The sequence below is a fragment of the Empidonax traillii genome, unplaced genomic scaffold (genome assembly GCF_003031625.1).
Source record: "Empidonax traillii isolate 1590-97213 ecotype Southwest subspecies unplaced genomic scaffold, ASM303162v1 scaffold204:size1584377, whole genome shotgun sequence".
In the NCBI taxonomy this organism is placed as follows: Eukaryota; Metazoa; Chordata; class Aves; order Passeriformes; family Tyrannidae; genus Empidonax; species Empidonax traillii.
In genome coordinates this window covers 1,250,516-1,276,915 of record NW_020955397.1, presented here as the reverse complement: position 1 = coordinate 1,276,915, position 26,400 = coordinate 1,250,516, and the positions used below count along the sequence as shown (strand labels likewise).

General features: G+C 49.8%; 1 protein-coding gene across 5 annotated transcripts in view; it reads right to left on the bottom strand.

The window, feature by feature from the left end:
• Positions 1-1,861: 1,861 nt before the first annotated feature.
• The window catches only part of VAV2 (vav guanine nucleotide exchange factor 2), a 126,242-nt gene continuing 101,703 nt past the window's right edge, over positions 1,862-26,400 (bottom strand). The window contains exons 6-30 of one of the 5 annotated variants that reach the window (XM_027887146.1): positions 26,264-26,278; positions 25,462-25,560; positions 23,985-24,053; positions 23,404-23,504; positions 20,328-20,427; positions 18,945-19,040; positions 18,303-18,371; positions 15,536-15,622; positions 14,285-14,370; positions 13,892-14,024; positions 13,194-13,208; positions 12,664-12,773; positions 11,808-11,909; positions 11,604-11,692; positions 10,844-10,860; positions 10,476-10,497; positions 9,108-9,235; positions 8,834-8,908; positions 8,189-8,241; positions 7,401-7,517; positions 7,197-7,284; positions 6,978-7,101; positions 5,983-6,069; positions 3,818-3,972; positions 1,862-3,088 (exon numbers count right to left, since the gene is read on the bottom strand). In XM_027887146.1, the coding sequence (XP_027742947.1) occupies positions 3,041-3,088; positions 3,818-3,972; positions 5,983-6,069; positions 6,978-7,101; positions 7,197-7,284; positions 7,401-7,517; positions 8,189-8,241; positions 8,834-8,908; positions 9,108-9,235; positions 10,476-10,497; positions 10,844-10,860; positions 11,604-11,692; positions 11,808-11,909; positions 12,664-12,773; positions 13,194-13,208; positions 13,892-14,024; positions 14,285-14,370; positions 15,536-15,622; positions 18,303-18,371; positions 18,945-19,040; positions 20,328-20,427; positions 23,404-23,504; positions 23,985-24,053; positions 25,462-25,560; positions 26,264-26,278 (2,085 nt within the window). In that variant the 3' untranslated portion in view covers positions 1,862-3,040. The remainder of the gene's footprint in view (positions 3,089-3,817; positions 3,973-5,982; positions 6,070-6,977; positions 7,102-7,196; positions 7,285-7,400; positions 7,518-8,188; positions 8,242-8,833; positions 8,909-9,107; positions 9,236-10,475; positions 10,498-10,843; positions 10,861-11,603; positions 11,693-11,807; positions 11,910-12,663; positions 12,774-13,193; positions 13,209-13,891; positions 14,025-14,284; positions 14,371-15,535; positions 15,623-18,302; positions 18,372-18,944; positions 19,041-20,327; positions 20,428-23,403; positions 23,505-23,984; positions 24,054-25,461; positions 25,561-26,263; positions 26,279-26,400) is intronic. The other 4 variants (XM_027887142.1, XM_027887143.1, XM_027887144.1 and 1 more) reach the window with 4 other exon arrangements.

The following is a 26,400-nucleotide window of genomic DNA, read 5'->3' as shown; positions in this document are numbered from 1 at the left end:
ATTATTGGTGGGTATAGGGGTATTGCTTGGTTGTTTTACTTGGCTTTTTTTTTTTCGTGTTCCTGTTAATACACACATACCTTTTAATAACGGGCTGTTATTTTTTTTTTTTCCCTTTTCCATAATTTGTTTTCCTTCAATCAGAGCCTCTTAATTTCGGATCTATAATTGCTAGAAAAGAAGGTTTGGGTCTTTTTCTCCTAATCCATCCTCAGCAAAAGACCTTTATCTCAATTAAACTGGGACACACTTATTGTTCACATCAGGAAGGATCCATCCCCCAACACGATCCCAAGCCCTCTGGCACAGCAAAAACCATGGCTGGGAAAAAAAAAAAACAACAAAAAAACCCCCAACCTATCAACAAAATTACACTTTATTTTTTTTCGTTGTGGAATTTGATGTATTGTAACTTAAAAAGGTCTGGAAAAACCACATGCAAAAGGGTTTCTAAGTAGCAGCTAAAGTTTCTATTCCAGCATTACAAGCTATTCCAAATGATTTCCAAATTCCCAGCTATAAACTATTTCATAAACAGTTTTATCTTTAAACCCCCTCCACCCTACCCCAGTTAGTGCAGTGCAAAGGAAAAAAACAAGGAATTTACATATTATTTTCCAACGTATCCCATTGCAATTTCGAATGATCTGCGATGAACTAAAATATATATACAATTTTCTCGCCATCATAAAAAAACATTTCCCTTTCTTATTCACAGATATATTTGTGGCAAATGGCTGAATAATTACTTACAAACCAAACAATCTTTTTTTTTTTTTAACAAGTTTCTTACACCAGTAAACACAACAGGGAGAGTTCTCTGGAGGGAATGGGGGTTTTGCAGGGCTGGGAGGGCAGCGCAGGAAGAGGTTGGGGATCCCTTTGGGGCATGAGGGACAGAGGTGTCCTGGTCCCTGTGACAGGTACGTGCTCTCCCAGAGGGGATGACCTCGCCACCTTACAAAATTGGCCACGTTAAAGGGGGGGTCTGTAAGGCTTTAGGATCTGAGGCATAGTATGAGCCATCGTGAGTTTGTCATGTGTGTGTGTGTCCCATCCACCCAAACGCACCCTCAGCTCCAACAAGGCTCCCAGAATGGGAACAGGGCATTGCCAGCTCTCCTCTAGGCTGAGCACCAAGGGGCTGGGAGGGGTTAGCACCAAACAGTACCTTGGGAAAGCCCTGAGCCCCCTCACGCTCCCATCACCTCACCAAGCAAGACCCATGGTGGGCATCTGCCCCAGGCACACTCTGCTGAACCCACCCCCACTCCCTTGTGGCACCCTGAATGGGGGCACTCACAGAGCTCCTGGAGGAACAGGAAGCAAAATAGGGTGGCTCTGGGCTTGTCACTGAGCAACAGCATGTAAATCCCAAGTTAACATCATTCCCTTGTCCTTGAGAGTCCAAAACTCATATTTCTTATCCTGAGCATGGCACTGCTGCTCCATCTGGATGCTGCACAGGGCACCCCTGTGCCAGGGACCAAGGGCATCAGCGCTGCTCATCCACCCAATGCTGGCATCTCCCAGACCTGCACCAGCACAGAGCCAAGACCCCACACTGGGAACACGGTAGGACCACCACGAGTCCCAGGGGAACAAAGGGCACGGAAGCACCAGCTCAAAATGCTACGTATTCAGGGAAGCTGAAGGGCAGCACGTGGGGCTCAGACACAGGAAAGTTGTTCCCTGTCACAATTCCACACGTGTATTGTTCATATTTGCCCTTTGGAAGGGAATTCTGGAGCTGGAGAGCGAAGCCAGTCCCCAGCAGAAGACGAGGGCCGGGATTTCCAGCCAGCAACTCCATAGTTTGGGAAGAACAGACTCGGACAGATGGTGCTCAGGACACAGGGGGAAAGTCAAAACAGACGGACCTTTACTTGACAGCAGCAGCAGTAACAGCCTGTGGGAGGAAGAGAGGGGGCAATGCTCACAGCCCCCAAAAGTGCACACAGCTGGGAAGAAAGAGATGCTCTCACAACTCAGGGAGAGGAATCGGGAGTTGATACCGTAGCCCTTACTCAGGTGGGTTGGCCCTGAGCTCAGCGAGGTGGGACATTGTCGTGGCTGCAAGAAAAGTCAGCCTGGCTTGGGGGGGCTCCTGCTGGGAGGGAGAGGAGGACAGACCCAGGGACACACGCTCCTCTGCATGTACCTGGTGTCTCGATGGCCTCCAAAGCCCTTGTGTGGCAAAGCGTATCCCCAGTCCTGCAACGTGCTGAGACCTCCTGCTCCCACCAGTGGGACCAGTCTGCACCCTGGGCAGCACCCTCCACCTGCAGCAAGGCTGCTGGGACTGGGGTGGTTGTAAAGAAAACAGGCTTGGGGACACCAAAGCAGCTCTTTCCCCTCCTGTCTGATCTGAAGATCCACTTCCAGCCCACGTCTGGTGGTCAAAACAGTTTCACAGCTGACATCCCTTCAGAGCCCAGCAACAGCCCTGTCCCTCTGGGTGTCTCTGCCCTGCCCCTCGCCCTGCCTGCAGCGCGGTGCTGCTGCACAGCTGCCAGGGACACTGCCAAAATCCTGACCTGGGGAGCCCACCCGAGTGGTGTGGGCAGGGGGTCTGAATTGTCTCCTCGGGGCTGGGTCGCTCCCTCCCCTTAGAAACCCCCCCAGTTCTCACCTTGGCACACCCAGGCACAAACCTCCAGCCTCGCCCTCCCACCACCATCACCACGGTGGCTTTTAAAACACCTTTAAAAGAGAGGTGCAGACCCCCCCAGAGTCTCTCAGCTCTGTCCATGCAGGGGGAGCGTGGCTCTCCCGGGACTCTTCCGCAGCTGCTACACCGACGTCATCCGACAGACCATCAATCTTCTATACACGGAACAGGAGCGGGGCCGGGGCGGCCCCGACATGTGCACACACACTGTACAGAGGAAGGATTGCTGAGGAGGCTGCGAGAGCAGTCCTGGGAGGCTCCTGGGAGGCGTCCGGCCGCGTCTCACGGGGAGCCGCGGGCGTCGGGACGGGCGTGCTCGGGCTGCAGCGGCTCTGGGCGCTCGACGACTTCCACCAAACATCCCCGCAGTCACTGCACCCCCTCCTCTTCCACGTACGTCGAGGGAAACCAGCCGACCTGTGGGGGATGCAGAGAGGTGAGCTGGAGTCTGGGAAGCTCAAGGGTCACGGCCCCAAGGCTGACAGAAGTCAAGGGGTGTTTGTACAATGATCTCAGGTGCATGGTGGAATTGCTGTTGTTTTTAGGGCCAAGAGTTGAACTTCGATGAACCTTGTGGGTCTCTTCCAACTCAGGATGCTCTGTGGTTCTATAAGGGACCTCCTGTCCCGTCACTGGGACTATTCCCCTGCCACCAGGTGCTGTTCCCAGTGAGCCATATGCAAAGTCCTGGGTGTGGCCACAGTGGTGATGGTGGTCAGCTGTCACCCAGATTTGGGACAGAGCCAACACCTATACATTTCCTTGGACACACAGGTTGCCCACAATATAAAAGGGATCACGGCATGAAGAATTTGTCCCCAGAGCTACAAACTGTGGGACACCAGGCCAAGCCATCAGCCTGCTGCTTTTCCCAGGATGCTGAGCCTTCCCCTGGCAGAGCCGCTCCTCCATACACCCCCCACGTGGGGTTTGAGGAAGAGCAGACTCAGACACCACCCACCACCCACTGCATGCTCCCATTCACCTGTGTGCACCAGAGTAGTGGCTCTCATGAGATGACAGCCCACCCAGGATCCAGGAAAGAGCAAGAGGGAATGGGAAAGAGCAAGAGGGAATGCCACTGGCTGTCTGACAGCAGGGGAGGACCACACGCTGCAGAACCGGGACAGGACATGATGCACTCACTCTTCCGTTGGTTTCCCCCTTCCACCATCCCTGGTCCCCGCCAATCCTGCTGTAGATCTTCACCACGTCGCCCTCCCGCAGCGAGAGCTCCCGCATGTCCCGCGCCGCGAAGTTGTATCGAGCCACCGCCGTCCCTATGACCCGTGGGGTGAACACTGCGAGGGGACAAAGCACAGGGGTTGGGAGCTGCCCCCACCACGTGGGACCAGCTGGTCAGCTGGTCAGCTGAAGCCCGGGGAAAAGCTTGGTGAGGTTCAACCTGGGTTTTCCACCACGGCTCCCACTGCAGCACCGTGGCCTGGAGGAACTGACCTCATCCGAACTGCTCAGCCCGCGTGGACCGGGGTGGTCGGGGTTAAACAGGACTCCTGCTGAGCTTGGGAAACCCCTCTCTGCCAGGGGGGCCTTGCTGGGGATCTCTGGGGTGAAGGGCACTTTTGTGTGGTGGTAAAAGAAAGGATTTCACAGGAACACACAATCACTAACAGTGAAATCACGGAAAAATCCTGTTCCACTCACAGCCTCAGGTGTGGCTGCTGCACAGCTCGCAGCACCTGATGGAACCATGCATCAAAAAACTTCATAAATCAACTTCAAAAACTGAGTTATTGGAATGAATTCTCCTAGAGGTGTTGAGCAAATCCTGCATGCTTTGCCATGAGGAGGAAGAAGCTGCTAGCCTGGATCCTCCTTGCTTCTGCCTGTTCCAGGAAGCACCCAGGGCTCTTGGAAACTTGGTCCCATTACAGACCAAATGGTGCCAAAGCAGCCTGCAAACCCTAATGCTGACCAACAGCTTGTGATGAGGAGGATGCCCCCGTGCGCTATCCTGGGAGCACTGACACAGCCCCAGCACCACGGATCTCCATCACTTCAGGCAGGGGATGCTCAGGGGAGGCACAAGGAGGAGCAGCAGTGAGGTGGGGAAGGCAGGGGTATTGCTCAGTGCTCCTGCCCCAAGGTCTGGACAGGAGGAAGAAGGCTGGAGAGCAACAGAGGGAGGGATGGGATGGGCAGAGGAGGGGAAAAACACACCTCCTTTGAAGTTTGCAAAAAAAAAAAAAAACCCACCCTGAAGGGATGTCGTGTTTCAGTGAAGCTCGCTTCCTTTGTCCCAGGATTAATTTCAATTATAAAAGCGTGCAAACCAAGGTTGAACTAAGTTTGAGGAAAAGCTTTGCCCAGGTTTTCAGCTCTCGGGATGAAAGGAGATGAGGATGGCGATGGAGATGGTCCAGACACACAACGTGCAGTCACTGGAGGGCTCGTCCATCCTGGCCAGGCAGCCAGGCTGGAGAACAGAGCAAGAATCACGGCAGCTTTGAGCTCTCTCATCAGGAGCTTGCTCAGAGCCCACTGCTGCACATATTACTTTCTGCAACACTTTCTACGCAGTTAGAGGATCTCAAATTCCCAGATTTATGCTTGAAAAGTTAAGCATTCTTCCCAAACACGGCACCGAGGAAGGCACGTGTGGCTTTGCCCATGGTTTTGCCTGTCCACCTTAAATGAAAGACTGAATGATAAAAGCTGAAATGGGAAGAAGCAAACTGGCAGGATTTTGCTCTGATCCCCCCTCAACAGGGAGGATGACACGAGACTGAAACACTTTAAATCAATGGGCTTCAAAGGCCAGGGCACCATTGCACTCTCTGCAGGGAGACTGAGCCCCAAAAAACATCTCTGACAGCACAGGTTCCCCCACTGCCTCCTCAGCAAGGGGCTCCTGAGCAGCCTTGGATACCAGAGCTCAAACCCTGCTGGACACTGAGATGCTGTCCTTGAGAACAAGGAGGAATAGACTGGAAGACAGTGTGATGTCAATGCTTGTTTGGTGAAACACAGGGGATAAGCAGGTCGAGCTTGAAGTACATCATGAGATCCCAAAGTGCTGGATCCACTTTTTCATTAATTTTAGCCCCTTTTCTCCAATAGCAACATCTTCTCCCTGCCTTGATTTTGGGGAGAGAGTGGGGTGTGTTTTGCTCCCAGTCAAGCCGTGGTTAATTAAGTTATTTCCAGGCTGTGCCTCAGGGCAGCCCTGAGGACCCCCTGAACTGCCCTGTGGGGATGGAGGGACAGGGAGGACCCCACAGGTCCCACTGGTGATGGCTTTCAAGCTGGGGATGGTGGCAGGTCTCTCCAGCAGGGAGAGGCACTGGTACCTGACCAGAAGGGACTGGAGGAGCTCTGAGAAGAAAAGTTGAGGCCCTGAGGACTGAGAAAAGAAAAGTTGTAGGAAGCGCAGGAGGCTGCAACGAGGTTAGAGAGAAACAGAAAGAGGCAGAACACGCATTAAAAAGGAAATAAAAAAAAATATTATAATGCACAGTGCTTTAAAAGCTGATGGAGAAATACAAGGTAAAGCATGCAGAGGGTCTTGTGCAGGGGCTTGGAGCTGGGATAGCTGACAGAAGGTCTGGCCACAGCCCCACAGCCAGTGTGGGGGCTCAAAATTCATCCTATGGTTGTATTTCACACAAAAGGATATTAATCAGCTTTTAAAACCTATATTCCTTTGGTATTCTTTTTTAAATATACCATGGAGAAAATTTTTTTTAATTCATTTTTTTCCCCACTAAGTAGTTAGTTCTGCACTCAGGCTTTTGGACAAAACAGAACTTCTTGCCCTATCGCATTTTCCATTTGTTTTGATTTTTGTTCTTCTTCTTTTTATTTTAGGCACAGACTTACCATTTCACCCGTGATCTCCATTAAAGGAGTCCCACTGGGATTCAAACCACAAGTCACACTGGAACTGGATCCATTAAAACACATGCACAAGGAACTCATGTAGGTGGGGCAAGACAGTAAATCCCACTAAGTGATCATCACATCCCTGCTCCCGACCTGCAGGTGGACGGGATGCTCTGGCTGGATCAAGGGATGGGCAGACCACACCCCTGAGCACAGGGTCCAAAACAACAGGAGGGGAACCAGACTCCCCCAGCAAAAACTCTCCCTCAGATCCCCCTGATCCACCACTTCCTGCAAGACTGGTCCTCAAAATGCCACCAGCTGAGCAGATGATTTATCTGCAAACTGAGGAATACAGATGGTACAGCGAAGCTGTAAAATCCCTTCATCCAGTGCTCCTACACTTGGCTGGAAGGGTGAGGTTTTCCAGGACAAGTTTAACTGCCCCCAGGCTGTTTTTTACCTGGGGAGCGGGTGAAGGTCCTGGAGGTAGAGCGCTCCCGGGATTTGTAGGGGTATTTCAGCGTCGTGTCCAGCTGCTTGAAGCTCTCCTTCAGCGAGTGGCTCTGGTAGTACTCGACCAGCTCCTGGGAAGGATGGAGAGGCACCTGGCTGTCTCTGCCATCCTCTGTGTGACTGGCAGAGGCAGTGCACATGCTACAAGGGGCGACAAAAAACCCACCAGCAAGCTTTCGAACTTCTTGGCTTCTGTAATGTGGATCCAGTTGTCCTTCTCCACCACCTTGATGTGCTTCACCTCCTCATTGAACCTGCCAGCGGCAGCAAAGGCACTCAACAAAACGTAGCTGCACGTTCCAGCCCCAGCTCCTCCTCCACGAGTGAGAAATACTAAATTATTCAATTACTAAGTGAAGTTATCACTCACTTAATACTGATGGCGAAGCGCTCGGCCTCGGCCGGCCGCTCCCGGATCAAGTAGGTGCCGCTGACGTGAGACTTGAGCAGGTTGTCCGTCTGCTGCCGCTCCATGTTCCCAGCAAACCTGAGCCCAGAGGTTAACTGATTAATTTAATTAACTACAATGAATGCACATCTTCAAATAGGCATGTTTTGGATAAAATGAAACATCATCTTTTTGAAGGCATGAAGGTTGGAAGGGCAAGTAGAGGAACAGGTCTCATCCAAGTCGTCATGAGGAGGAAGGAAAGTGCCCCGAGATATACAAGAAGCTGCTGAGCCACTGAACTGTGGGTGAGCACTACTAAGTGTGACCTCTTCACTAACTGGGAAACAGTCCCCAGGTTAATGAGGCTTCAGCAAGAGGATAATTTATATCCATGAATCTGTAAGCCTGGCTGGAGCTGGAGGGAAGGAGCAGCAGGCAAGCCAAGCACAGCCTCTCCCGCCAGGAGGCAGGAATTGCCTCCTTCCTCTCAAAATTATTTTCTGGGCACAGAAAATGGGAAGAGAAACCAGCATCCCTTTCAGCCTCTGTCTCCATCAGTGAAGAAATTCTCATGGATACTGCCAGGGCTGCAGCAGGTTTCAACACCCAAACACCAGTGTGGCGGCTGCCCTGCGGTCACAGGGAAAGTAGGCTGCAAATCACTACTAGTCTGCATTCAGAATTCCTTATTGGACTGGATTCCTGACAGAGTAACAACCAAAGGGCAAGGTTGGTTTATGTTCATAGCCAGAGGAGGGTCGACTCACCACGGGTACGCCGTGTAGTCGATCTCCCGCGAGGGCGGTCGGCTGTTGGGAGGCTGCAAAGACAGAATTGCTCATTAGTGAAGAGCCAGCAGCTCATCAGGCTGTGCATCTTGCGTGAGATGCTCCTCTCCACAGGAGGGTTCCTTCTGCCAAGCTGTTCCTGGATTATCGGCTTGGGCGGCGGAGGGCAGTGTTGTAGCTGAGCATTTCCCTCCCAGCCTCCCAGCTGGGATGAGCAGGCTGTACTTGTTCATTTACCTGAGTGGTTTTTAATTGGGAAGCAGCTGACAACATTACAGAAAACAGCTAAAAGCAATTAAAATAAATCAAATACAGTTTTCCTGCACTGTGCCTGATTTCAAGTCCTCTACTCCCAAGTCAGCCCTGCAGAGGAGGAACAGAGTCTGGACCTGGTCACACCAACCCCAACCTTGGGAACAGGGCTGAGATTGATGCAGATCAGACATCTGGAACCATGGGATGAGGGAACCAGCTCCTTGCTAATTCAGCCACAGTAGAGGCTTCATTAAAGGTCCAGGGGCTGACTGAAAGGACCAAGGTCTCAAGCAGAAGGCCGAGAAGAGCAAGAGGGACCACTGGAGCACTCCCACCCACCCTGGGCTCCATCTCCTCTTTGGCACTTACCCTGGCATCCACAGGGCAGGGCTTTACTGACGAGCTGGGAAAATAACCTGACTTCTTTGTCTGCAGCAGCCGCCCCTGCAGAGACAAGCTGGGTGTCAGACTGGGGCGGGCACGGGGAGCAGTGGTGTCACCGTGCAGGGATGGGGACAGGCTCCAGACTGCCTCCAAAGCCCCAGCACACCCCTGCTCCAGGAAAGCCCACAGATAAAAGGGGCAATGCAGAAGTCACTGGTTTAAAACCTTCCAGGAGCTTACCAAGGGGAATCGTTCTCACCTCCCACCACGGCGAGTCGGGGTCTCCCCTCAGCAGCTCGATCACATCCCCAATTTGAAAGGTCAGCACTGGCTTCCCAGGAGGGGCTGGGTTTCCATGGTAATTCTGAACTGCCACCATTTTAGGACCTGGGATAAAAGCAAAAATAGTTTCATCACCTTCTTCCTGCTCAAAAAACCCCAAAACAAAACTCCCCCCCTCCTGAAGCCTTGTTCCTTATCCTATGAACCACAAACTCAACGGCACCAGCAGGCAGGATTTGGGGGCAGAAAGCATGAAAGCAGAAAAGAACAGTGTCCACAGTGAATGTTCTTGGCTCCTGCAGTTACATGGATGACTGAGTTCCCTCCAGCCAAAGTTCCACCTCCCAGCCCTGCACCTGGATTTGAGCCTGGCTGAGGCAGAGCCTGGCTGGCACCAAACCCCACCGGGCTCAGTGGTGACACCAGGATTGCAAAAAGGGCCCAGGAGTGTGACACCCACGATTGCAAAAAGGGCCCAGAGAACACTCAGCTTCCACTGAGTGTCCGCTGAACCTGGGACTCAAACGCCCCTGAAGCTCCCGGTCAAAGTCCAGCTGTCTCGCCAACAACTGCACATTAAATAAGCTCCCCCAACTGCACTCAAACCACATTGTTTATTTTCAAAGCACTTCCCCACCTCTGCTTCTCCCTGCCCAGTGAGAGCACTCTCTGCTCGCTTTTTTGTTTTAACCACCAACTTGATTCAGGTTTCTTTTTGCCAGACTTGGCTTTCCTTCCATCAGAGAAAGCACAAAAACAAATTGTTCTTCTCCTTTGAGCCAGAGCATGGGCAGGGCAGGCCTGGAGCTCTGTCCAGACTAGTTTTAAACAAAGAAGATAAAAAAATGTTGCAGTAATCATCAGGACTGATGGCCCATCAGAGGGCAGTGCCTGGAGCACACTGGACATGCCAGCAGAAGATGCTCACCCTCAGCAACAAGTCTCCCTGCCAGGATACGTTTTGTCTGCTTTGAAGGTTGATTTGGCACAAGGAAATATCCCAAGCTTTCCTCAGTCACTGGTAGGATGGGCAGAAGTTTTACTGGCCCAGCAGAGCGGACAAGGGACATGAGGGTGCCCAAAGAAATGATGTGGCAGCGGCAGCAGGTGAGGGCTGAGCCCAGGTTGCAGCTGTGACTCTTTCCTGCTGCTTTGGGGAGCAGTGACAGGAGAGACCCCCATGCCCCACCACCTGCTGTGAGGGTGCACAGGACCCTTCTGAAGGAACTAATCTATTTTCTGCTTTTGAAAAGAGCCTCCCACACACCGAGTGTCAGGGATTCCCTGCAGCCACAGCTGAGATGACACCTCTCCTTGCCCTCCTGTAAAACACTACTGTACTTACCAGGTCCAGCACCCAGTGAATCCTGCAAAGAAAGAGCAAAAAGTCTCTGTGAGGACACATCAGTCTCAATTTTCCCTGCGAACACCCACCTGAAGACACCACGATGAGGAACTCTCTCCCAAAACCTCCCTGGTACTCCCCAGCCCGTGGTGCTTGTCCCTGCTGGGTGCTGCCACCTCCCAAGGGCTGCAGAGTCCTGCACAAACTGGGCCAGTTTTAGGCTGCAAAAGAGGCCCCTGGTCCCCAGTCCTGCCCCTCTGAGACCTGTGGTTGCTTTTCCCACAAGCTGCCCCTGGCCAGACTGGGTAAGGACACAGGCTCTGCCTAAGGCAGAGACGGATGAGGAAAAGGGCCATCAAACCACCTACCTGGTCTGCTGAAGAACCTGCAAGAGAAAAGGGTGGAATAAGTGTTAATTTTACAGGCAACAAAACCCATTTGCTTTTGATACTGTGAGTTCCAATAAACCATCAGCAGTGTGTGAACTGACAGAGGAAGCCCAAAGCAGAGCTGGGGTCACCCGGGCCATCGCTCTGCTCTGGATGGGAAAGATGCAGGGATGGATTGGAGCTGGACAAGGACATTTCCTCACCTGCATAAAATTCTGTGATTTTGTTTCTTCCTCTCTCCCCTCCCCACTCAAAACCTACCTGGAGACCCCTCGTGATAGTCCCTTGCCCCAGGCAAGACCAAGGCTCTGACCCAGCAGAGCTGAGTCACAGTTTTGCCCTATTTAGACGAAGGACACAAATCTCTGCCATACAATGGGACATGAAGGATCCAGAGACAAGGTCTCTCCTCATCAGAAATGTTATCCCTGCTGCAGACCCTCCTGTTTCATTATCCAGTACCTTCTGATGAAGAACTCATCATCTCTCTTAAATGCCCACCTAGTACACAGTGCTGCTGTGATCCTCTTGACATCCATGGGATGCAGCTCTTTGGTTTGGGTGGTTCTGGCTGGTTTGTTTATTTTTAATCCACCAGCCAATGTGAATTACAGCCCTGGGAGGTGGGTGGGAGCGCACTTATATTTTTTAGGCATTAACAAGCATTAGTGCTTAAGAGGGAAAATCTGTCAGATCATTCATGTGCAGCATAAGCTGCTCGTGATGTGAAGTAACTCACCGATCTTGCAGGGAGGAATGATCTCCAAGCACTCCTTATGAGCACCTGCTCCACATTTGGGGCAAAGATAGCCCTGGTAGAAGGTTCCTCTGTGCAAAAAAAAAAAAACCAACCAAACAAGTCAGTCCTAATCCAGCCTCAGCTCTGAGGTTTTCTTTCCATGTTTCAATGCCGATGCAGAACAGCTGGAAGGTTGTTGCTCACCTCAGGAACATCCTGCAGGCTTTGCAGTTGGTCGTCTTTTCAAATGTGTACATCTGAAAGTTGTGGTGATTTGCATTGGCTTTCTCCGGCTTTATGTTGGACCTGAGGGAAAGGATCGAGGGGTTATCAACCTGTCCCCACGAGGGGCTGTTTGCATTTCAGTCAAAGCTTGGACGCCACACGGACAGATACAAAATCAAATGTGAAAGGAGACTCGGGGCTCGACTGCGCGAGGGAGGATTTTGCCCATCAACCTTCCCCTGGGACAACAGTCACGGATTTGGCCCTTGCCTGAGTCAATCATCAGCCCAGATCTGTCGGCGTGGGGCCGATCCCTGCTCTGCTCAGGATCAGGTCCTGCAGCACCACCCTCCTCCAGTGCCAGCCTGGTACTGCCCCCAGGGCCCTGCACCATGGAAAGGTGTCATTTCAGAGAAACACAGAATGGTTTGGGTTGGAAGGGACCTTAAAGAACATCTCATTCCAACCCCCTGCCATGGGCAGGGACACCTTCCACTAGCCCAGGTTGCTCCAAGCCCCGTCCAACCTGGCCTTGACCACTTCCAGGGATGGGGCAGACACAGTTTCTCTGGGTAACCTGTGCCAGGGTCTCACCATCCCCACAGAGATAAAAAAATCCAATTTCAGAGATGCACCACCCAGGCTTTGGTGTGGATGCTCAGAGTAGATGGTTTCAGGCTCCCTTTGCACAGAGACCCATCCAGCAAGTCCACATGAGCTTCCCCATCACAGGCTTTGCTATCAGAGCTGGTCTCCAGTGACCTGATGGTCCAAGACACGTTTTTCCCCCCACTTGGGAACTGCACCCAGGGCTAGAGCAGCCACTCATGCTCACATTGCCATTTCAAACTGCTCCATCCACTTCCTCTTCATTTCTTCTGTCTTGCAGAAGAACTGGAAGCCCTGCTTCCCCTGAAGGTGGATTAGGTAGAAGCCGTATGACCACTGCAAGAGAAAACGAGAGCGCTGACCTCGCTGTGCTCCCAACACCTGAGCAGCAAAACGCATCACACTTCCATCCAGGCACTGCTCTGAGGGCCTGCCCCTGCCCCTTCTGCTGAACCTTGCACAGGCAACAGCAGGGAAGGAGGAAGAACAGCTCCCTGTTTCTCTAACACATCACAGCTAATGATGCCTGAACTGGCTTGGCGCTGTGCACTTGGACCAAATAGGATTTCATGGTGGCAGATGAGAGAACCCAGATTTTTCTGCTCCACTGGATCCTTCCCCAGCCATTATATCTCTCACTGACAGCAACTGACAGCCCAGGAGGAACATCTGACCTGCCCACCACACATATGCTCAGCCTGTCTCATTACAACACTGCACAGAAACACAGGAGAGAGAAGTGGGTGCTTTGCTTACCATTTTTCCATGGGACTAGAAAGCATAGGAGAGCAAAGTGGAAACACATTTCATTAACACACAAAGCTAGCAGCATTTCTTCAGCAGCCAAGTGGCAAAACTGGCTATTCTTACCCCAATTTCCCTTTATCCCATCTGTACAATACCTCTTCCCACGGCATGTAAGTGGATTAAGCTAATGGGGCTCTGCTAAAGTGATAGCTGGGAGGTTTTCCCTCAGCCCTGCAGACTGAGCCTCAAACCACCAGCAAAACGATGTTCCTGCAGTGCTTTGAGTGCCAATTTTGGCAGGCTGGTGTGCAGTGCTCAGGCTGCCTTTCCAGGCTCCTCCACCCCACAGCTCATGGGAGTGAGAGCATCCGGATGGACCTTCCCTCCCTCCCTGCCCTCCTCTGCCTCCCTGTCTGACATTTGCTCCCTGAGAGCGGGCCAGAAAGCAGGGAGCAGCTTCCTCCCTCCTAACTCCAACCATCCCAGCCTCCTCAGGGCTGTTTTGCAGGAACAGAGGTCAAGGATCCAGCCCAGCCCCACATTAATAAACATTTCCCAAAGCTCCGCAAGGCTGCCCTGAAAGATGAGCATTTATTTTCCAGCTTTTTTTGCAAGCACTGTTTCTACTTTAAAAGGCTAATGGGAACATACTACCCTGAAACAGCTCCAAAATGCTCTCCAGCAGAGCTAATCCTTGGTCCACCTACCTTCTTAATGTCCTTGTTATTCATGGGGTCATCAGTCATCTTGTGGAAGAGCAGCTCAATAATTTCTTTCAGCTCGTAATTGTATCCTTTCCTTTTGCAGACAATCACCACTTTATCAAATAAAAATAAATACCTGCCCAAAGCAAGCAAATAAACAAGCAACCCTGTCAAACACCTCATCAAAGTCCCCATCCAAGGGGAAAGAATTTGGAAAGCTCTGCAGAGCTTTCCAGCCAGCGCCCTCAAACATTTGGACCCTGCTGGACTTTCATGTTGATGGTGGGTTCTGTCAGTGAAAGTCCAGGCAATAAATAAATAAATGAACTCAAGGGGAGTCACCAAACAAAGGCACATTTAGTTTGGGAATATTTCTGAGTGCTGTTGCTCACTCACCTGTCCTGCTTGGTGTGGTTGACTATGGAGCGCACCTTCAGCTCCCCGTCGATCTTCGGCCTCCCAAACTCCTCCAGCTTCACTTGCTGCAGAAAGCAAAGCAGGGCTGAGATCCACAGCCAGGGCTGGAACGATGCTTTGGGGAGGTGAAAACCCAAAGCCACCTGGATTGCACCCTCCAGCCATGCTTCGAGCTGCTGAAGCTCCTGGGAGCAGCACTGCCCTCACCAAAGGGAGGGAGGATGCTCCCATCCCAAGGGGAGCTCAAGGATGCTCCAAAGGGAGCCTGTGCACGAGCAGGACCACTGGGGACCCCTGAACCTCCAGCACTGGCATCCTGGGGCAAGGCTCAGCAGTCAAAGCATTTTTACAAAGTTTAGGTTCTGTAGAAGTAAACCCCTCACCAAAACAAGCTATTTTCGGTTTCTACAACTATTAAGGATGTCTCTGTCTGTTAAATAACCACCCATTAGAAGTTCACTGTTTCCAAATCAAGTCAGGGCTTAAAACCCCCAAACCCAGCACCCCTCTAGGAAGCCCTGGGGGTGGGCAGCCCCCAGCACCTCCCTCCATCAGCCTTTTGAAGTATCTCAGGTGTCAGTCCCCAAATTGCATTACCCAGTGTAAAGTGTGACGGCAGAGCAGCTGCACCCACAGCTGACCAGCCCCCCCTCCATCCCCCTAAATGGAAGAAAAGCTCATTAGCTTGAAGGTCTGCCACTGAATATCAAATTACTGGGTTTGTTCAGGGCTAAAGTAAGTGCTGGGCTGCACAGGGGCAGCTGAGGCACAGTAATGGGACTGAGTGTTTGATACCTCCGGAGTTTGGAGGATGAGATTCTCTTTAAAGTATCTGGTTGGGATTTTGAGGATTAAGTGTGTTATTATGTCAGCCCTTCTCCTCCACTTTCAGTTAACCTCTGTCCTCTTAACAGCAAAAGAAAACCCACTTTAAGTAGCAGACAGAGGATTTGAGGAATTCTTGGGTTACCCCTACACTAATAACAGGAGAAAAAGTCAGAGACACATTTTCACTGCAATATCACCACAAGAAGTCACTCTCCATCCTAGACATAGCACCTTTGTGATGTAGCAACCACTTATGGACCATCAGCAAAACCACTGCCAGTGACAAGGGAGTGCCCAAACATATTGGGTAGTATACCAGAATAAGTAACAATTGCATACAAAAAAGCAAAACTGTTAATAATAATAAAATTAATTTGGGTTCATGAGGATTTTTCAACTTACCAGGTTTTCTATAGAGCTCTGAAATTCACTTATTTTCTTTAAAGTCTCCTTGTCCCTCTTTACTTCATTGATGTACATGGCCAAGTCCTTCAAAGAAAAGTGAAAACAGATTTTTATTTTCCAGACGACAATAGTACCATACCCGAGCAGGATGTACATGAGCCTGGCTCCCTGAATCCCTGAGGAGTCTGAGCAGGACCCCATAGCAGCCTGGGACACCTCAGCACAGGCTCTTGGTGCTCCCACTGCTGAGCCAGGCGGGCGCTGCAATTTTTTCCATTTCCCAGAAGATGGCAATGCATGAATCCATAGCAATGAGTAAATCCAGTGCAGCACAGCAAACCCTGTGGCTGTTACCTGGTAAGAGCCTGAGCCAGGCATCCCCTGCCTTGCCCCTCTGCCTGGCAGCATCCTTCCCTCCCAACCTTTCATCACCAGAATTCCCTACATCCCCCCGGATACGAAAGCTGCGAGCTGGTCTCTGCTGTCAAAACATCCATGTCTGTAAAGTAACTGCTTTGGACACCTGGCTACACGTTAGCTGGGAACAGACTTGACTGGGCTCTGCCTCTCTTGCTTCCAGCTCTTTTCCCTGGGTGCTCCAGATTGCACTCGAGCTGCTGAGAGCACTGGGATCTTCATGCTCGGTCCTTCCTGGGACATCCCACAAGAGCATCCCCACCTCCAACATTCTGGGCTCCAACATCTCCCACCACACAAAGGCTACGTTGCAAAACAAGGAGACAGTTGGTGGAGCTTGTTCTGCCCTCAAAAATTCCTCGCTTATCCAAATTTTGATCCACTAAAGAGAAGAAACTCTATCTTTCTACTAAAAGAACTCCTTACACCTTTCAGAGCGCATTTTCTGTGCCTGTTTGCTTCTTATCCGCTCCCTCCTTGTCCTCAACAACAGCTCTTGTCAACTTGGATTAGATCTTAACGTGGGATTTTTTAAGACATCCCCTCTGGGTCAGACCTTCCTCAGCTTCCCAAGAGAAGAAGGGTTAATCACAGACGATAATCACATATCTCTACATGACAATACTTGTAACATCGCAGAACACCCCACCGGGCAGTGGCAGGGATGGTGATGAGAAATGACACGACCAAAAGCCTTATGAAGCACCATGCTTGAGCACTGACCTCAGTTCCCTCCTACTGAACAGGGGAAACACAATCCCTGGATCAACCATGACTTGAAACAACAATACACAAATGTGGGCTGCAGGATTTCACTGGGAATTGTGTTGTCCCACCGCCGCCTTGGGATTTGGTTCTGCATTCTCAGGCAGAGGGTTGGTACCTGTACCAAATACCACCATCACGAACAATTTTTTTGGGTGGAAATCCTGCCCCCTGCCTTGCCCAAACAACTATTCATGCAAAATAAAAGGGAAGCGAATCACTTTGGGAAACATTGCTCTGTTCGCCCCCTGCACAGCTCTCACCCCAGCCGGCAGCAGCGTCTGCTGCCTGCCAGCACAGCAGACAGAGAGGCTGGACTTGTGAGGAAAAACATCACTTGGAGGTTAAGCCTGGGTTTACGGATCAATTAAAACCAAACTGAACGGCTTCCGATGCCCCCGCCGAGCCCAGCGCGGTCGGAACTGCACCCGCGCTCTCCTGGCGATGGGGAGAAGAAGAGAGAAACCTCCCTGATGGCTATCAGCAGCTTCCTGCAAGAAATGCTGAGTCTGCAGCACAACCAGAGCATATATACATTTATTTATTAGCAGTGGTCTTGGCAGTGCTGGATGATGAGGCCATAAGCAGGGTTTAACTGCTGTCACCAGGTTTAGCGTTCATTTGAGGCCACAGAGCAGGAGAGGGCTGTGAACGCAACGTCCTTCAAACAACCTCAGCTCTAAAGTGACCCACATATCAGCTCTGGACTCCCGGGCTTGGAGGGATAATGGCTGGAAAGGTCACCCAACTTATGTAAGTGCCAGGAAACGCAGCGATGTTACAAAAGCTGCGGCTCAGAGATAGAAAACAAAGTGACTGTGAACACGGGAGCAAACCCTGGGATGAATCCTGAGATGCTCTCCAGAGAGCAAACCTGAAGTTAATGAGCATTCTCAATTCATGGTCCCTTGGTGTGAGTCTGTGTGTGTGGGGGTACATATCCCAGTCAGAAAACATTTGGGTGATTCTATGACCCTACGATTTTATATTTTGTTGCTGATGGTTTTCCCGAGGTTTTGGGGGTTTCAGCTGAAAGCCCCAAAAAAACCTTTAAACAAAGCAAAATGTTTAAGACACCAGAAGTCTTAAATTGTTGAAAGAGCATTTTCCCCTGAACAGAAAAAAATTCCCTGGATAAAAGGATTCTCACCCAGCACCTGGATAACAGCACCCAGGGAACGCTCCGCACACGCAGGCTCCCATTTCTGCAATATTCCCCGACTTGCTGATACGTCTGGAGCTCCTCCAGATCCCTCCCAGCAAAAACAAGAGCCGGATCTGGCACGGCCTCTTTACACACAATAGCAATCAGCGAGAAGTCGTAACTTGTCAACAAACACCATCTTCCCCAGCTGCCTCGGGAGGGAGACGGCAGCGAGGACTCCAGTTCTGCTGCGAGGCCATCTCATCAAACGGCAATCAATACACACGTGTGTGTGTCCAAAAGGAGGAGGTGCTGCCTTCCCTCAGCCTGTAGGATGCTTTTGCCATCTAAGTTTTTCTTTTATAGAGCAGAGGGGTCATGGGATTTGTTGCACCCCAAGCCCAGCACCGCCCCATTGCTGCTCTCACCCTCCTGTACCTGCATCGCCTCCAGAGCCTCCTTCAGCTGTTGCTTCTCTGGTCGGTCTGAGGAATGGCTGAGCAGCTCCTGAGAAAGTATAAATAAATAAAAATAAAGGGTTTGAAGGTGCTAGGAAAACTGTGCAGACCCTGCCCGCACCAGACAGGCACCTGCCTGAGCGGTGGCAGGACTGTCAGGGTGGTGGCAGGGATGTCTGGGAGATGGCAGGGTATCAGGGTGGCTGCAGGGATGCCTGGGTGATGGCAGGGATGCCAAGGAGGTGGCAGGGATGCCCGGGCAGGTGGCTGTGGCCGTAGGACGGGGAACATGCCAAGCGGCTGGTGTTTGAGAGATCTGTTACACAGAGTTGACGGGCGGAATTTCACACATAATCAGATTATATGCAAGCTTATTTTATATTCATTAACTGCCTCTCGTGGCTAACAAGTGCAGAATTACCCTAGGTCACCGTGCTTTAAGAGATGGCACAAATATTATTATGTCGTGTTAAGGAGCTCTAGTAATTATTTAATTTGAAAGGGAAAAAACTCCAAACCTCCCTCTGCATTTGGCAACGATTCACTCTTCACTCAAAGAGCTGAAAGATGTTACAGAGAGGGGGGCAGCTGGAGAGAAAAATGCCAGTGCTGAAAAACTTACTTTCAACAGGAGATGATATTTCAAAACTCTCTGCATCGGAACCACCAGCAGATCTTGCAATTTAAATTTCCCATCCTGGACCTTTAGTGTGCATTCCTAGTAAAGAGATCAGTAAATCAGTTGGGGAAAACAATGGCTCCCCCCAGAAAAAGCCTCCCATGTCCCGTGGTTGTTTGCTTGGCTTCTGTAAACACAGTTGAGGTGCCCACAGGCTCGTGGTCCCTGCAGGCACCCAGCCAGGGCCGGGGCTCCCACCACGGAGGTTATCCAGGAATTAAACCCAGAGGCTGGACCCTAAAATACAGGCATTCTCATGCAACTGAGCTACTCCAGCTTAATGAGATGCTGCTCATTAGGAGAGCACACGAACGCTCCCAGACGTGGGGAAATGTCAAATGAAACACATTATCCTCCCCCACCCCCTGGCTGTGCTGAACTAATGTGTTTTATTTGTGAGGGGCTGGCAGGGAGCACGCAGCCGGTGGCTCTGGTGTCGCTGGTGAGCATTAAGTCACTAAGATGAGCTAATGTGGTCGCAGGAAGTTTTGCCACCATTACCTTCACCCAGACCCGTTTAAATAGCATGATTCAGCTGCCTGAGACCCTCCCAGGGAGGGAGAGAAAGGAAAAGCACAGGGAGCAACTGAATGCTACAGCCACTGGCTTGAACAAAGACCCAGAGAACACGTTTCAAACAATTCTTAAATGCAGTTTTACCCCTGAATTGGGCTTATACGGAAAATCAAAGAGCGTTTGCAGAACGCGAGGTAACGTGTACAGACAGCCCAGCAAATTCCGATTAGCATCAAGACCAAAGCAGGAATTAAAGCTGGGTAAAAAACAGCAGCTCAAACAATGCCTCCCTTCTGGGGCTCCTTTGATTCACTTAATATCTGGATCAGCCCCTATTTACACTAAGCCTTTATGCTGGGGAAGGAGGACAGGGCAGTAATCCGGGTGTTCGCCTGGGGACTTGGGTTCACCTCTGATGGTCCCTGATGCTGTTGGCGACCTTGGGAAACCATGTGGCTCCTGGCCTGGGGATGCTCAGGGCATTTGGGTCTCCCTGCACCACTCAAAGAATTTGTCCCAGCCAGTCCCACTCAAATGAAGTCACTGGTTTGTTTTAACTTGGATAAACTCGGGCAGGAAGGACAGAGTGTGTGTCTGACGAGGAGATGAAGGGGAAAACAGGGGAACAAGACAGGATGACCCCCAGCTTTGCTCCTTCTCCGGGCAGCACGGACCCACTCTCACATTCCTCTGTTCTTTTGCTAACTCAAACATTCCTAGCACAGCGTTCTTGGCTCTAGCAAGTCCTTCCAAAACCCCTGACAAGGGGGATGGGCAACACTCTTTCCCCAGTGCCCCCTGCCCGCTCACCTCCACTTTCTGCCGGACGTCCTCCCGGTTGGCGAGGAGGTGGTTGAGGGTGTTCTGGGCATATTCCATGTGGCTGCAGTACTTGCCATAAATCAGCAGCCTGGAGAGGGGGAAGTCACAGATTTAGTCAGAAACACTTGCTGGCAGTTATAATCTGTTATAGAAGATACGTATGCACGTGGACACAGTGAAAGGACAAGGCAAACAGCTAAACTCCCATGTAGTTCATAGCAAAGCATTAACACTCCTTTACTGTGTGGCTTTTTAACACTTAAATCTTCAACACTCAAATATTCAGAAGTTTCCAGAGTCGGAGCCTGTGGGATAATTCAGCTCGTGATGAGCAGAAGGGGCCGAGTGGTCAGAGGAGGCTGATTTTGGAGCTACAGTGGCTCACCCCTCCACTCCTGTCACCCTGCTCTGGTGGAAGGGGTCCCTGCCCATGGCAGGGGGTTGGAACTGAATGAGCCTCAAGGTCCCTTCCAACCCAAACCATTTTGTGATTCTATGATGATTCTACGACACATTTTAGAAAGCTCATTGCTCCTTGCGGGGTGCGCCACAGGGACCTAGAGATCAAGAGGATGGGTCACTGGGAAGAGAAGGTTGTCACAGCCTTTGGAAACACAGTGAAGCTCTCTATGGACACCCCGGGCTATAAATTTAAACACCTGACAAAACAGAGCAGTTTTGCCGTGGATTCCCCCTTTTTCCTCACTTCTCTCATTAATCCTGCATGACAGGTTTGGGTTTTCTCCCCCTTCCTGGCCGTTAACTGTTCTGCTGCTGATAAGACACGTATTCCATCACGCACTGCAACTCATCCATTATTTCAGGGCCTCATCTCTCGATGGAGACAACCTGAGAGCACCTGACCCAGCGTCGCCCCGTAAACATGGGACCCTCAGACCCCAAGCAGGGAGCTGAATAGAGAGATTTATGGAGCCCCAGTCCCCGGCGAAGCCGCAGCCAATACAGATTATTCCTCTGCCTTTTCCCCTTGACAACTTCTGAATGTGCACAATAATATCTACCTTGCCAGCACTGGGAGAGTTTCAAAGAGGCTTCGGGAGCATAAATTCAAACCTCTGGCTTTCAGAGAAAGAGATTTACAAACTATTTCCTTAAAAAAAAAAAAATAAAATAAAATACCCGCAAAGCAGAGGAGCAATGCATCATTTTTCTGGGATGTCTCCTAGGATGAGTAGGGAAGTGAGAGCTATTTGTCATGGATATATTTGATGCAGGAAGGTCTTACATGTAAGAACCAAGCAGGAACTCAGGAACATTCCCTTCTTGGTGGGGCGACACTGTCTCCCCAGTGAACTCAGTTTCTCCTCCTGCACCCATTTCCTTGCTGTAAAATGTGGAACTGTTGTCTTTCCTAATTGCAGGAATGGAGTCTGCCTATTTAGATCAGGTTGCTCCACGGTCTTCCTCCCCAAGACTCTCATTTTGGGGTCTTCTCCAAGTCAAAACTCCCCTTGAACAGCAGTTTCCCACAGCAGTGAGGTCCCCAAAAATTCCCATGGACTGAACACAGCTCTCGATCTGCTGCCACCACCTCGCAGCTGTCAGTCTGGCTCCTTCACTCACATCTTTCCAAGCCTTTTAGGTCCTTCAAGAAGTTGCTTCCAAACTCCCTTGTCCATTCCCTGCTCCCTGGCTGCACAGCTCTGTCCCGGGGATGGCACTGGCACGCACAGAGCCGAGCCAGGAATTCAGAGATCAAAATCACCTTAGTGGGTTTTATGAGTGTTTTAAAATTATTTGCATTCTTCTTTGGAAACTTTTTTTTTTTTAATCCAGAAGAAATGCCCTTTGTAAAAAGAGGCCCCGAGAATGATGGAATACCTGACCTTATGGTGTGTTGTTACTGCAGATGGTATTCCTGGAGTTATTGACTCCTGAATGGCATTTCTGTGTCTAGACACTGGTTTAATCACAGTGAAATAACGCCCTGGCTCGACTCCACAATGAATCACCCTTTGATTAGCATTAAGGATATTAAAAGCTTTTATTAACCTTATCTTCGTGTTCTGGGGTGCTCCTGCTTGCAGCTGCCAAAACACAGAATCAATTCTGTTTGAAAAAGCAACTTTTACATTTATCCGTCATGCCAGAGGGGCGGGACAAGTGCGGTGCCAAAGAGGTGACTTTCTGGAGCGAGGAATCACTTTGATCTAACAAGAGCCAAGTCTCCCCTGCCCAGGAGTCATCCCACCACATCACAGGCCCTCCAAGCCCCACTGCTGCTTGCAGGAGACCACACTAAACCCTTGAAGCTGAGTGAGGTTTTGCTCCATTCCCGTTCACCACAATTGTAGCATTCCAATCTTTATCCCCTCCGATATGTCCCCGTAAACACATTGTATATTCAGTCTGTTATGAGATGCTGAGCCCAGAGAAATCCAGGTGCAGCCAGGGGCTTGCAGGAACAAGGATCCACAGGAGCTACACGGCTGAGCCCGGCTGGTCACAGGGGAGATGTTCCAGCCTCTGCCCTGAGCAACCTGACACGGTTGTGGCTGAGTTTGGCTGCTGAAGTCTCAGCACCAAATGATGTTTCAGCTGCCTGACAGCATTTAGATGCAGAGGACACAAACCTGGTCTGCTGTGACAGGGATTTCTAGGATCAGGGAATCAGTAAGCTTGGAAAAGCCCTCTAAGACCATCGGGTCCAACCATTAACCCAGCACTGCCCAGTTCACCATGGAATCATGTCCCTAAGCACCACAGCTACGTGTTTTTTGAATGCTTCCAGAGGTGGTGACTCCACCACTTCCCTGGACAGCCTGCTCCAGCGCTTCACAACCCTTTCAGTGAAGAAATTGTCCCTGATATCCAGCCCAAACCTCCCTTGGTGAAACTTGAGGTTCCTTGCTCTTGTTCTATCACTCATTACTTGGGAGAAAAGACAGATTCCCACTTGGCTACAACTTCCTTTCAGGTAGTAGTAGGGAGTGAGAAGGGAGAGAGCAACAGAGAGCTCTGTTCAAATCTTGGAGATGAGCCCTGCAAATGTTAACCCAAATCTGTTAAAACTGGAGCTGCCTGAAGCCCGGGTTTCCTTTACCTCTCTTTGAATTCCAGAAACACTTTTGCCAGGCTGCTTCCTCCAGACATCATAGAGACATCGATGGCTCTCAGGAAACTGAAGTGCACTTTAATTAGGTCCTAAAACAAAGAAACAGTCAATACTTTAAACGCATTCAAGGCAAGTGGGCAAACAGAGCCTAAAGAAATGCACATTCGCTACTTCATCAGGCAGGTTTTTTTCCTCTCTTTGAGCTGTTTTTAAAGAAAGTCGTTCTAGTGGTTCTGACCCAGACCCTGTGCAAGCCATCATAGAAATAAATCCCTTCATCACAATTTGCCCAAACCACATAATCCAGGTAAAATCCACAGCCCCAGCTCCAGAGCATCCACTGGATAGAACTGTTTTCTTACCTAGAGTTCATATAATCCCCAACTCTGAAACTGAGTGTTAAAGAATGTCTCCTAAACCCGTTCAAGCTCCACAGCACACAAAGGGCTGAACCTCTACAGGTGAATGCACAAATCTAACAGACAAGGGAAAACCTTCTCTTAAGCAGGGAGAGGGCTGAGCTGCCTCGAAGAGAACACAGATTTAAGCCACAAAGTCCACGCCCTTACCTCCAAATTGATAAAAATAGCTTCCATGTCTTGGGGAGTCAGTACCAGCCTCAGGGGGTTCATATAGTTCTGCAAGAGGGAGATGGAAAAGGGATTGAAGGGGGTTGTGCAATAGAGGTGGTTTTTTTCTGCTTCACAGGTTGAATTTACCTGGGCAGAGAAAAGCAAGGTTTTAATGAGTTTAAGCACTTGTAAAGGCAGAGAACAACCAGGTTGTGCCAGGGATCCAGGTGGGAGGCAGGAACCCCCATGGGTGCATCATCCCCTGGCTCCCTTAGCACTTCCAGGCTTGGGAAGGTGCAAGACCCCAACCTATGGGTGGGTGCAGACCCCTCCCCTGCTAAACCCATGGGAGGGGGGTTAAATAAATGCACTCAGCTGCTTCACCTCCCTGCAGCCCTTGGCTGCACTGAAGCATCTTTCCAGCTCTTTATCTCACTAGAATTTTGCCCTTGAAAACACACCAATGATGTGATTACATCAGAAATGCCTTTCTGAACAAATACATATTAATAGAAATATCTACATGACTTGTAACCACAAAAACCCCCTGATGAAATACACCAAAGACAGAACCCTCTGCTCATAACACCACCAGAACCTGCTAAGCCTTCACAAGCCTTTTAAATTGATATCAAAGCAATAATTTAACTCTTCCTTTCGACTGAACCAGAGGGCTGTGGTTGTTTTCAAGGAACAAGGGTTATTCACATAAATGACATTATGTTGGGACATTTTCCTGGAAAATAGGAAATGTTATTCCATCGGTTTTGTTCACGGCTTCTTTGTGGGAATTTTCGGAGGGAAATAATGGCAAAAGGGGAGGAAACAAAAGCATTAGGTTGATTAGAAATGGCAGCTTGATTTTCACTATTGTTCTCCGCTCCTGCTGCTTTCCTCGGAGCAGGAACCACCTCCAGGCTCCTGCCGCATCCACAACTCCACCGTCTTGCTGAGGTGTTCACTTTTATTTTTATTTAAAAGAAAGGCACAACAACCGTTTATCAAAACCAATTAAAACCCGTGAATTTAAGCAGCAAAATGTTACTTTTAATCCAATTAGTTTCAATGACAAGTCATCACAGCCTCAGCACTTTTGAAAAGCACCCAGAATAAAGAAATTATTCTGTAGCAATCAGAGCGATAAGATATCTGCAACCACGGCTCTTATCGGCGAGCCTGGCCTGGCTGGGCGAGCAACTAGAATCTCTTACCCCGGGGTAGGGGGTTTTCAGCTTATTTCCAATCTGCAGCAATCAGAAAAAATATGCTGTTTGGCTCCTACAGTTACAGGCTGCACATTTGTGCTTGTCAGCCTGGGTTTTCTGGATCTCCCTTCTCTCCAATTTTACGTGCGAGCGCATCGATCCTGCCCGCTCGCATCTGCCAGCCCTCAGAGCAAGAACTAACACGATTAACACAAGATCGAGGGGCGAGGGTGAAGGCCATGCCATGGAAAAGATGGCTCAGTTCTTACCTTTTCTATGTCTTCAAGTGTTTTGTAGTATTTGGCCTCAGTTTCTTGGATTTCTAGCAAGCAGCAATTTCTTTTGTCATCTTCTGTCATTCCCATTTTCTAGAAAAAAAGGTCAGATGCTCTTAGGGGTGGCCCAGCAACCTGCTGATCCAGTTCAGCCTTCAGTGACAGTACAAGTTTGGAAAATCAGGAGAGCACCACTACTAGTTTATGTTAAAGGGAACTATTCTTATCCAAAAAATATAAGAAGGAACCCTGGCTGTATCATTAAGTATGTTTCAACATGGCAAGCATTCCAGTTTTTGCATTTATTATAACCACATCACCAAAGACTATCAGCTAAAGAAGAATAATAAGAGATAAAGGCTGAGTTTCTCTTTTTTTTTTTTTTTTTTTTTTTTTTTTTTTTTTTTTTTTTTTTTTTTTTTTTTTTTTTTTTTTTTTTGCCTAAGATGAAACTCACAACAGAGCCTAAGTGGGTCATAAATATTATGTTAGATTTACACAAATCCCCGGCCAGGATCACCAATTCTCGTGATTTTAGGTCAAATCTGATAAAACGTGCTTTTCTCAAAGCCCCAACTCCTGGAGTCACTTCTCTTGCTCTGACATCCCTAAAGCTGAGAACACGTGTTGGGAGCTGCTGCACTTGGCAAGGCAGGCTCAGAATTCGGGAGGTGATTCAGTGATGGGAGTTTATGGATCATGCACAGGAAAAGGCACCCTCTGTCCACCCCCTTAGAACTCACAGCTCGGACCTATCAGCTGGATGAAACCCAGTATTTTAATCAATGCATCTTACCTGCATATATCTAATCTGAAGCATGCAGAAATACAAGAAGCCATTAGCATTGCACACTTGCTATTGCAACAGATCTTACAGGGGAAAAAAAAATCAATGTTTTGGTGGATATGTGGGTGTTCATATTAAAAACAGAT